Consider the following 12781-nt stretch of genomic DNA (forward strand, 5'->3'; position numbering starts at 1 on the left):
TTACCCCATTAATTTGAGTGAGGATGAAAGATTTATGGATGAGGAACATGAGAGTGAAGGACTAGAGTGCAGTGCAGGACGTATCTTTTTTCGCTCTGACCGTAACTTAGGTACAAGGGCTCATTGGATTCCACACTTTCTCCTTTTTCTATTGTGGATCACAGATTTGTATTTTAAACCACCTCGGATTAAGATTAAGATTAAAGATTAAAGTACCAATGATTGTCACACACACACTAGATGTGGTGAAATTTGTCCTCTGCATTTGACCCATCCCCTTGGGGAGCAGTGGGCAGCAGCGGCGCCGCGCCCGGGAATCATTTTGGTGATTTAACCCCCAACTCCAACCCGTGTTGCTGAGTGCCAAGCAGGGAGGCTATGGGTCCCATTTTTATAGTCTTTGGTATGACTCGGCTGGGATTTGAACTCCAACCTACCGATCTCAGGGCGGACACTCTAATACTATATCCTCTTGAAAATGAGAGTCGAGAACGCGAAATGGACATTCACAGTGACTTTTATCTCCACAACAATACATCGGTGAAGCACTTTAGCTACGGAGCTAACGTGATAGCATCGTGCTTAAATGCAGATAGATAAAAAAGAAATAAGCCCCTGACTGGAAGGATAGACAGCAGATCAACAATACTACTATCAGGAGACACCGAACCAAACACTGGACCTGTAACTACACGGTTAATGCTGTGCCGCCTGTCGAAGCCTAGCAATGCTGTTGCTAACGACGTCATTGAAGCTAACTTAACTACGGGACCTCGTCAGAGCTATGATAAAAACATTAGCGCTCCACCTACGCCAGCCCTCATCTGCTCATCAACACCCGTGCTCACCTGCGTTCCAGCGATCGACGGCGCGACGAAGGACTTCACCCGATCATCGATGCGGTCGGCGGCTAGCGTCGGATAGCGCGTCTGCTTTCCAACTCAAAGTCCTCCTGGTTGTGTTGCTACAGCCAGCCGCTAATACACCGATCCCACCTACAGCTTTCTTCTTTGCAGTCTCTATTGTTCATTAAACAAATTGCAAAAGATTCACCAACACAGATGTCCAGAATACTGTGGAATTTTGCGATGAAAACAGATTGGGATACAATGTGTCCGAATACTTCCGCTTCAACCATCGACGTCACGCGCAAACGTCATCATACATAGACGTTTTCAACCGGAAGTTTCGCGGGAAATTTAAAATTGCACTTTATAAGTTAACCCGGCCGTATTGGCATGTGTTGCAATGTTAAGATTTCATCATTGATATATAAACTATCAGACTGCGTGGTCGGTAGTAGTGGCTTTCAGTAGGCCTTTAAATAAAGTATAAATAACTTAGGTCCCAATACCGAGCCTTCTGGAACCCTACAAGTTACACTTCTTGGCTGTGAATTAGTCTTATTAATTTCCACATATTGAGATCTATTACTTAAATAACTACTTAACCACTGTTGTGAAACAGCTCTTATGCCATAGTTTTCCAATTTGTGCAGAAGTAAGGATTAATCGATTGTGTCAAAAGCTTTACATAAGTCAATAAATACAAGCTTTTTTTTCTATTGCTGCAGCTATGTTTTCTACAAAGTCCATCACTGCTAGGGATGTAGATAGTTTATTCCTAGCACGAGTAGACGTACAAATAAATCTCAAGAAACCATGCTGTAAAATGCATTAAACATATTAAAAAGTGTATGTGTACACTCGGTCAGGACGCAAATATGTGTTGCATTGTTCTACGTTTTGTGTCTCCTCAGCGTTTGGCTTCCTGTCAGCTTGTTTGGGCCGCATTGCACCCCCCCCACCCCCCCAAAACAATAAACAAAAAAAGGGAAATTCTCATTTGGATAAAGTGCAACGATAAACACGCCGCACTTCTAAAGGGACATTTGGCTAAACTACCCTCTTACCCGAGGAGATGATAAAAGATAATGGCAGCATCCAATCGTCTCTCCCACACTATCTCCTCCCGAGTGGATGATAGCTGCCGGCGCCAAACATACCCAGCACTCGCTCTCCCAGGCCTCCCAGCTCCATATACGCGCTCTGGAAGGCCTCCTTCCAGTTGTCATCCAGTGTCTGCTCCTGGCCGTGGATCATGAGGGTGCTGCACCTATAAAAACATCACCAGTGATATTAAAGTAGGAGGGCCGTTAAAGATAGGCGCGCTCATAAAACGCCAGACGAACGAGAAGCTTAAGGTGATTAAATCCTGGCAATGTTTTGACAGAAGTTTGTGCGTCACACTCAGTTTAAGAGTAAATGTAGGCCAATCAAGGTTGTTCTTGCAGCGAGGTTGGAATGTAATGTGCCGCTATCTTATGGACGCTGTAAAAATGCAAGAAAAAAAACATTAAAAAGCTAAACAAAAATGTTTAAAATTACATAGGAGCTAGGGTTGTCCCGATACCAATATTAATGCCAAAATGTAATTCGATACTTTTCTAAATAAAGGGGAATCACAAAAAATTGCATTATTGTCTTTATTTTAACAAAAAATCTTAGGGTACATTAAACATATGTTTCTTATTGCAAGTTTGTCCTTAAATAAAATAGTGAAAATACAAGAACACTTTTCTTTTATCACATAGACATCAATGTCTATGTGATGTCAAAGCTTGGTTAGCCCAGAATTTTTTAATAATGAATGAGGGAAAAACGGAAATTTCAGTTTTTGGTCCGGCCCTCACTGACTTGGGACCATTGCAAAATGATGTGCGTCCCAAAGTCACCAGCCTTGGCGTCACTATAGACAGCGATTTTAAATTTGACAAACAAGTCAATGGCGTTTTAAAATCGTGTTTTTATCATCTTCGTCTTTTAGCAAAGGTAAAGCCATTTTTATCTTTTAACCTTTTTGAACAAGTCGTGCATGCTTTTATTTGAAGTGGCCTGGACAACTGCAGTGCATTTTATGCTGGCATTAGCCAAAAAGCTCTCTCCCGGTTGCAGTTAGTCCAGAACGCGGCAGCACGACTTTTAACAGGGGCCAGGAAACGTGAGCATATAACCCCAATTCTTCGGAGTTTGCACTGGCTCCCTGTTCATTTTAGAATTGATTTTAAATCCTTGCTGTTTGTTTTTAAAGCTTTACATGGACTGGCACCTCAGTATATCTCGGACCTCATCCAAATTTACACTCCTGCACACGCTCTGAGGTCCGAGAGCCAGCTCCAGCTCGTGGTGCCCAGGACGAGACTTAAAACCAGGGGAGACAGGGCCTTCTCTGTGGTCGGCCCTAAACTCTGGAACACTCTGCCCCTCCATGTTCAAACTGCTTCCACAGTGGAGTGTTTTAAGTCTCGTCTTAAGACCCACTTTTATTCTTTGGCTTTTAACACTACGTGAGTTGTGTGGTCTTCTGTCCTCTGTTGTCCTGTGTGTTTTTTATACATTTTGATGTCTATTTTACTGTTTTAATTGGTTTTACCGTTTAAAAATCGTTTTTAATCATATTTATTTTTTATATTGTCTCTGTATTGGTTTTCTATTCATTTATTCTTTGTTTTTATTCAGTCATTGGTGTAGCATAATATTGTTTTTAATATTGTTTTTAACATGGCTGTGCAGCACTTTGGAAACCTTTTTGTTGTGTAAATGTGCTATATAAATAAAGTGGATTGGATTGGATCGGATTATTAGTAAGTAAACAAACAAAGGCTCCTAATTAGTCTGCTGACGTATGCAGTAACATATTTTGTCATTTATCATTCTATTATATTGTCAACATTATTAAGGACAAGTGGTAGAAAATTAATTATTAATCTACTTCTTCATTTACTGTTAATATCTGCTTACTTTCTCTTTTAACATGTTCTATGTACACTTCTGTTAAAATGTAATAATCACTTATTCTTCTGTTGTTTGATACTTTACATTAGTTTTGGATGATACCACAAATTTGGGTATCAATCCGATACCAAGTAGTTACAGGATCATACATTGGTCATATTCAAAGTCCTCATGTGTCCAGGGACATATTTCCAGAGTTTATAAACATAATATACATTTTTTTAAAACGAAAAAAGATTTTATGATGCTAAAAAATATTGATGTAATTATAGTAGTATTAACTAGATGCGCTCCTGTACTTGGTATCATTACAGTGGATGTCAGGTGTAGATCCACCCATGGTGTTTGTTTACATTGTGACGCTGGTGAGCTACGGTGTGTAGTGAGCATGTTTAGCTATTCCTCGTCCTGCAGGGATGATACTTGTAAGAAACTTACTTTATTTGTCGCCATGGAGGCGAGGATTAATGATTTAGAAGTAGCTAAAACACTGCAGACTACGCCTGGACGTTAGCCGCTAGCTAGCTAGCCATGTCTTAAAGCCCCTCTTCCTGAGGGCGTTTCAGTGTTATAACTTCACCTTTATCGTTAGTTTTCAAGCCAGAATGCGTCCGTTTTCCCTTTTCTGTCTAACACTGTTTGTAAGTACTCCGCATGCCCATGCTCGTAAAAAATACCGGTACTTTTTAGAGGCGGTTTAGTATAATATATAATTATAATATTAATTATAATAATATATAGTACATAATTCATTAGCATCGTGGTACTATACTAGCACTGGTATACCGTACAACCCTAGTACGAACTTTCTTCTATTGCTTCGTTTTGTAAAAATGCGTAACTGGGTATCATAATGGCACCTTGCCGATGTAAACCGAGTGACCACCAGACCGGGAGATGTTGGTGCCTAATATTTGTGCTTAAACTAAGTGGCAGATGCATGAAGCAAACATGAGGTAGAGTATTCTTAAACTCTGTACAGCAGCAACACAACACTTTCTCACTACACGCAAGGGGCAACCACGAATAACGGAATTTTGAGCATCAACATTACAACGCAAGCATGTCGGCACACCAACTCTAATTTTGCTCGGTGAATACACGACTCTTGCATTAAGATGACCCATTCTGATAATCACTCCAACTTATCTGTCTTGTCTTTTAACAAAGAAACAAGGAAGTCACAATCTTCGTTCAATGAATGTTCTGCAATTTGTCGTCCCCAAAGTAAGAACTGAACTTGGCAAGAAAGCATTTAGGTTTTCAGCACCGAAGGCTTCGAATGACCTACAATCGAATCTTCAACTTCAAACCCTTGTTACCGTATTTTTCGGACTATAAATCACATTTTTTTTCATAGTTTGGCTAGCTAGGGGGTGCGACTTATACTCAGGAGTAGGGATGATACTCGAAACCGGTTTTCTCGGTTGTTCGATAAGAAAAGAACCGAGTCCTCGGACTCGAATCCCTTTTTGAGAACCGGTACCCGTTATCGAGACCACTATAGTAAAGAAAAGAGTTGGTTCTTTATTCGAATCCCTCAGAACGAATCCCGTCCCGACCAGAAATGCTCCGTGGGACATCACAAGAATTGACGTCACGTAGCTCAGTCATTAGGCGCAGATAGCGAAAGCAGGAAAAAAATGGACGGGAAAAAGCGCTCCAAGGTGTAATAAAGTTCAAAACAAAAGGTATAATCCAATGAATAACTTTACTGAGAGATTTTAGCAGGGTACAAACACATGACGAACACTTTTACCACCAACCGGAAACATAGCAACCAGGCTAGCAACGCACCTCCTTTACGGCAGCTGTCGCAACGTTCTTAAAGCAACCGCAGCACATACATATATATGACATCTCCCTTATTTAACTTTTGTTTTTCTTTCCTTGTAAACAAAACAAAATCACACTGTAGATGTGTTGTTTGTCTAATTATAAATAATGCAGACGAGGCGTGTTGGCTGAGTTCTTGACGTTTACTTTCACAGCGTGGCAACATGCAACACTTTTCGGGGCTACCGCGCATGCTCGTAACTCCCGTTGCATGCTGGGTAGTGTAGTTGTTATATTCTCTAGCTCATAACATTTTTCCCCCATAAAGAAATAATGTTAACTCAATAAAGTGTATTTCTTTTTTTAGCTTTAACTTTTCATTTTTTAGCATTGTAACCACATTTGCAAACAACTTTTCTCTTCATAGAATGTTCTTTCAATAAAGAAATAAAGTGCAAAAATGTCAAAGCATCATAACAAACAGTTATGTCAAATAGCAGCAGAAGTGCACTTTTTGGAGAGCTGTATTATTTTCAGTATTGTGCCCAAGGGACTGATTTTATTTAACACTATATTATTATTTATACACCTATAGTGATCACAGAGACATGTTGTTTTTGTGTTACTGTATATATTTGTTTTTCAGAAAAATCCCACTTAATATACTTTGGGTAACAACAGTCAATATTTATTTATTTTATTTTATTTTTTTAGGTGGGTAACAGTCAATATTTATTTATTTACTAGATTTTATTTTTTTCTTATATAATAAAAGTGAGCTTTTGTTAAACCAAATATTGTGTTTTTTTCCATATACAACAACCTATCTGGACTCGATAAGAGAATCGATAAGGAATCGGTTCGATAAGAGGATTCGATAATAGGCTCGAACTCGATAATTCCTTATCAAACATCATCCCTACTCAGGAGCGACTTATGTGTGAAATGATTAACACATTAGCGTAAAATATCAAATAATATTATTTAGCTCATTCACGTAAGAGACTAGACGTATAAGATTTCATGGGATTTAGCGATTAGGAGTGACAGATTGTTTGGTAAACGTATAGCATGTTCTATATGTTATAGTTATTTGAATGACTCTTACCATAATATGTTACGTTAACATACCAGGCACTTTCTCAGTTGGTTATTTATGCCTCATATAACGTACACTTATTCAGCCTGTTGTTCACTATTCTTTATTTATTTCAAATTGCCTTTCAAATGTCTATTCTTGGTGTTGGGTTTTATCAAATACATTTCCCCCAAAAATGCGACTTATACTCCAGTGCGACTTATATATGTTTTTTTCCTTCTTTATTATGCATTTTCGACCGGTGCGACTTATACTCCGAAGCGACTTATACTCCGAAAAATACGGTACATTAAATGAGTTTAAGGCTCCTGTGAAAGGATTGTAGTCTACCTTGTCTGTATGCACATGTGTCATATAAGCAAGTTTTAATGTTGTAAATTTGATGTTTTATGTGTTGTTTACTGTTTTTAATGTAGCCTTGCTGCTGCCCTCTTGGTCAGGTCTCCCTTGGAAAAGAGATCTTTGATCTCAATGGGATTTTACCTGGTTAAATAAAGGCTCAACAATCAGATCGACAAGCAAACACCGTCGTAGCGCTCGTCTGACATCGCCACAATTGTGCGCTAACGATCTATTTGTGTTTGTCCTCTCACCACACGCGAGGTGCATTCACAGAAAAACGGCATTCTGAGCATCAACATTACAACACAAGCATGTCCTTGTACTGACTTAGTTTTGCTGGATTAGTACACGACTCTGTGTCACGTGGCTGCTGCCGCAAGTAGCTCTCCTGTGTTATAATAATAAATTGATTAATTAAACAAGAGTCAAAGTATTTTGAATCCTTTTTGGTATGCCGGCATGTTGAAATTTCAAAGATTTCAAACCAAATATTACACAATTTTCACATGGAACTCTAATCCGGATGTGTGCAGGCTACTGTATCAACACACTTTAAATTACACAAATTATATTTATCTTGGGGGTCTTTGAAAGTTTCACGTATCATTGCAGTAGCTATCTTTTCAAACGGGTTGAGCACTACTTTATCTCTGCCTGTTTTGGTCACATCTATCTTTTACTTCACCTTCTTCCTGATGTAGTACCACTTATTTCTTATTTGTTCCTGTGTGTGGTTCTCTGACCCCAAAGCACTGACAGCCTCGCACACTTTATCCCAGTCAACTATCTTCTGTTCGCTGGAAATGCCAGAGGACAACCTGCCTTCACTTCAGCGAGAAGTACCTCCTACTGCTTGTCGGTAAATTCTGATCGGGCCGAGTGTGGGAGCTCAGTCACATGGCTAATTTAAATATGATTTGCATATTTAGCCTGCTCAGTGGCCTTGTGGTTAGAGTGCCCGCCCTGAGAGTTTGTGAGTTCAAACCCCGGCCGAGTCATACCAAAGACTATAAAAATGGGACTCATTACCTCCCTGCTTGGCACTCAGCATCAAGGGTTAGAATTGGGGGTTGAATCACCAAAAATGATTACCGGGCGCGGCCACCGCTGATGCTCACTGCTCCCCTCACCTCCCAGGGGGTACAACAAGGGGATGGGTCAAATACAGAGGACACATTTCACCACACCTAGTGTGTGTGTGACAATCATTGGTACTTTAACTTTAATATGTGTTTATCATGACAGGACGCATGGAAATCATCAAATATCGGCCATTGTAGTTTTTAGCTGTAATTTTTGGAGGGATTTTGGCCAGATCATTATTTCCTTCTTTTTGCCATGTTAAAATCCGGGGGGGGTTTTTTGGGGTTTTTTGTACATAGATTGTACTGAAGAGCAGTGGTCCCCAACCACCGGGCCGTGGACCGATTGGTACCGGGCCGCGGCCGCACAAGAAATTAAAAAAATATATATATATATATTTTTTTAAAAATTAAATCAACATAAAAAAACACAATATATACATTATATATCAATATAAATCAATACAGTCTGCAGGGATACAGTCCGTAAGCACACATGATTGTATTTCTTTATGACAATTTATCCGTGGGACAAATTTTCGGTCCGCAAGTACAAAAAGGTTGGGGACCACTGCTGAAGAGGACACGTTTTGTTTTTGTCACTATATGATGCCATCAGAGGGCGAGTGATCAATCGTGACATCATGATCTACACAACTGTAAGTTAAAATCTAGGTGTATTTTCTGTCAAGTCAAGTCAAGTCAACTTTATTTATATAGCACGTTTTCAACAACTTTTAAATTGAACCAAAGTGCTTTACAGCAGTGGTCCCCAACCTTTTTGTAGCTGCGGACCGGTCAGCGCTTGAAAATGGGGGGGGGGGGGGGGTATTTAAAAAAAACGTTTTTTTTTGTTTTTTTTTTACATAAATAAATACAACCATGTGTGCTTACGGACTGTATCCCTGCAGACTGTATTGATCTATATTGATATATAATGTATATATTGTGTTTTTTATGTTGATTTCATTTAAATTTCTTGTACCGCGGCCCGGTACCGATTGTTGTGGTTGGGGACCACTGCTTTACAGGTTAAAAAAGCATAGAGAAAAGAAAAAAAAAAGAGGCAAAAAAAAAACAAAAAAAAAACCAGAAACAATGAATGTGCAGAAAGTGCAAATGCAATAGGTAAAAGGGGGTCGAATAAAAAGTAAAAATGTGCAGAATAAAAATAATAATAATAAAAGTGTGACAAATTGAAAAATAAAACTAAAGCGAAGGGGTGGGAGGGGGGCGGGACTAGAAATGGTGGCCTACTGGGCGGACTCAGCTCAGGTCAAAGGCCAGAGAGAAGAGGTAGGTCTTAAGGAGGGTTTTGAAGACCTAATGTGGAGGGGAAGGCTGTTCCAGAGCTTAGGGGCGGCAACGGAAAAGGCTCTGTCCCCTCTGGTCTTTAGCCTGGATCTGGGGACCGCCAAAAGCATTTGGTCAGCTGGCCTTAAGGCTCTAGACGAGGTATGATGATGCAGCAGCTCGGTCAGGTATTGTGGGGCCTGGTTCTCTAGCACTCATAAACAAATGATGATGAAAGTATGCATCGTAACTCCGTTTCACAACACACATACATACCTGCTTTGTCAGAGACATAGCATACAAATGTGAAAAAGTGCCTGAAACGTATCTATTGGCATTTACCTGTGCAGCAAAAAATTACTAATTACATCATTCCTGACCTAGAAATCGTGCTACTTTAGGTTAAACTAATGCTTTACAGGTCGTCTAAATAAAGGTGCTTTCAAATAAACTTTAAAGGCCTACTGAAATGATTTTTTTTTATTTAAACGGGAATAGCAGATCCATTCTATGTGTCATACTTGATCATTTCGCGATATTGCCATATTTTTGCTGAAAGGATTTAGTAGAGAAAATCGACGATAAAAAAAAAGCCTTGCCTGTACCGGAAGTAGCGTGACGTCACAGGAGCTAGTATTCCTCACAATTCCCCGTTGTTTACAATGGAGCGAGAGAGATTCGGACCGAGAAAGTGATGATTACCCCATTAATTTGAGCGAGGATGAAAGATTCGTAGATGAGGAACGTTACAGTGAATGACTTGAGAGGCAGCGATGGACGTATGTTTTTTCGCTCTGACCGTAACTTAGGTACAAGCTGGCTCATTGGATTCCACACTCTCTCCTTTTTCTATTGTGGATCACGGATTTGTATTTTAAACCACCTGGGATACTATATCCTCTTGAAAATGAGAGTCGAGAACGCAAAATGGACATTCAGTGCCTTTTATCTCCACGACAATACATCGGCGAAATGCTTTAGCTACGAGCTAACGTGATAGCATCTTGCTTTAACTGCATATAGAAACAAAAGAAATAAACCCCTGACTGGAAGGATAGATAGAAAATTAACAATACTATTAAACCGTGGACATGTAAATACACGGTTAATGCTTTCTAGGCTGGCGAAGGTTAACAATGCTGTGCTAACGACGCCATTGAAGCTAACTTAGCAACCGGACTGCACAGAGCTATGCTAAAAACATTAGCTCTCCACCTACGTCAGCCAGCCCTCATTTGCTCATCAACACCCGTGCTCACCTGCGTTCCAGCGATCGGCAGAAGGACGAAGGACTTCACCCGATGCGTTTGGCGGCCCGGAGACGTAGGAAGTCAAGGTGAGGTCGGCGGCTAGCGCGGCTAGCGCTCCAACAAAGTCCTCCTGGTTGTGTTGCTGTAGTCCGCTGCTAATACACCGATCCCACCTACAACTGTCTTCTCTGCAGCCTTCATTGTTCATTAAAAAAATTGCAAAAGATGTCCAGAATACTGTGGAATTATGAAATGAAAACAGAGCTTTTTGTATAGGATTCTACGGGGTACCATAACTTCCGTTACTCGGACTTCGTCACGCGCATACGTCATCATACCGCGATGTTTCAGTCGGATATTTCCCGGGAAGTTTTAAATGTCACTTTGTAAGTTAACCCGGCCGTATTGGCATGTGTTGCAATGTTAAGATTTCATCATTGATATATAAACTATCAGACTGCGTGGTCGGTAGTAGTGGCTTTCAGTAGGCCTTTAAAGAGGCCTTATCTACCATACTTTATATTTTAGTCGACTCAATTTACTGTAATTTTAGCTGAAAAAATAAGAAATAAGTAGTTTTTTTGTTGACTAAAATTAGACAAACTAAATCAATTATTGATAGAGTGTATGAAACTAAATTCTTGGGAGTAATAATCGATCATAAATTATGTTGGAAACCGCAGATTGAATATATAAAGGGAAAAATATCCAAATCCATTGCTATTCTTTATAAAGTAAGACACATGCTGAATAAGAAATGTCTGCATATGTTATATTATTCTTTTATTTTCCATATTTAACATATTGTGTTGAAGTTTGGGGAAATGTTTACAAAACAAACATAGACCCAACAATTAAACTTAAAAAAAGGGTAATTAGAATAATACACAAAGCGTGCTACTATGAACATACCAATCCATTATTTATACGTTCTAATGTGTTAAAATTGTCGGAAACACTTTAGTATGGGGAACATATTCACCATTAATTAGTTTCTTATTAAAGTAACAAAGACTTAATTTAGAGTTATTTGGACACTAGGGGAATATATAAGGGTTAGGGTTGGGGTTAGGGTAGGGGTTGGGGTTAGGGTTAGGTATAAAGAAGCTAAAGATTAGAGGAAAAAAATAGTTGGTTAGGGTTAGGGTTACTAATAAGCAATAAGTGTTAGTTTTCGGGTTAGTTAATTCTTAGTTAATGGCTTACTGGTTGTATAATAAGGCCATGCAGAATAAGGCATTAATAAGTACTTAATAATGACTAATTAAGAGCCAATATGTTACTAATTTGCATGTTAATAAGCAACTAATTAATGGTGAATATGTGTTCCCCATACTAAAGTGTTACCAAATTTTTAGATATCGTGTTTTTAAAAACAATGGAAGTTGTGTTTTGAGTAAAGAACAACAGCTTTTCAGCTTGTATTCTTAGGTTATTTAAATTAAGAGGAGAAAACTGTAATTTACGGGGGGATATTGATTTTTGAAATAGGTAAAGTAAGAACGAATACAAAATACAAATGTATTTCAGTTTTAGGAGTTAAATGGTGGAACAAGCTCAGTGATGAGTTGAAGACGTGTAGTTCTTTGTTAAGGTTTAAGAAAGCCTTGAAAGGTGAAATAATAGAAAATTATAAAATATAGCAATGATTACTTTCATCCCATTGATTTTTTTTTAACGTAGATGTTCCAGGTAATGTAATTTTCAGTGAAGGTATAGGATAGGTAAATATAAGCCTTGGCTTCAGCCTATTCCTTTTTCGGTCATTGTTTTTCTTTTTGTGTGTGTATGTATAATATGTACTGTTAAATTTATTACACAAAATGGTTGATTATATGACCGAAATAAACTAATTTCAAATAAAAAATAAACAACGTTTCATGTTGCTGGGAGGAAAAGGCTTTGGTGGCTGATTTTTTATTTTTTTTTCAAATTCCTTTGGGGACAACTGAAAAATGAAGTATAGGAAAACCCTCTAAAAGTCTTCTTTTTTTAGTTCAAAAGTCCCATATAATACCAGATGATGTAAAAGAAGTATGTGCCCCTAGAGACCGTTTATGACCGTTGATTATATGACCGAAATAAACTCAGTTCATCATCAAATTACGATGACTAAAACTAAAACACATTTTTCGTCATAGGACT

At 38.8% G+C, this 12781-nt stretch overlaps 1 protein-coding gene across 3 annotated transcripts in view; it reads right to left on the reverse strand.

Annotated features, from left to right (window-relative positions):
- Positions 1-12781, reverse strand: part of atp1a2a (ATPase Na+/K+ transporting subunit alpha 2a) — a 180544-nt gene that overhangs the window by 77979 nt on the left and 89784 nt on the right. For 2 of the 3 annotated variants that reach the window (XM_062023159.1, XM_062023160.1), the window contains one exon: positions 2006-2115. The exons of the other annotated variant lie outside the window; for it this stretch is intronic. In XM_062023159.1, the coding sequence (XP_061879143.1) occupies positions 2006-2115 (110 nt within the window). The remainder of the gene's footprint in view (positions 1-2005; positions 2116-12781) is intronic. 3 annotated transcript variants of the gene reach the window in all.

Source organism: Entelurus aequoreus, linkage group LG16, assembly GCF_033978785.1.
Source record: "Entelurus aequoreus isolate RoL-2023_Sb linkage group LG16, RoL_Eaeq_v1.1, whole genome shotgun sequence".
NCBI lineage: Eukaryota > Metazoa > Chordata > Actinopteri > Syngnathiformes > Syngnathidae > Entelurus > Entelurus aequoreus.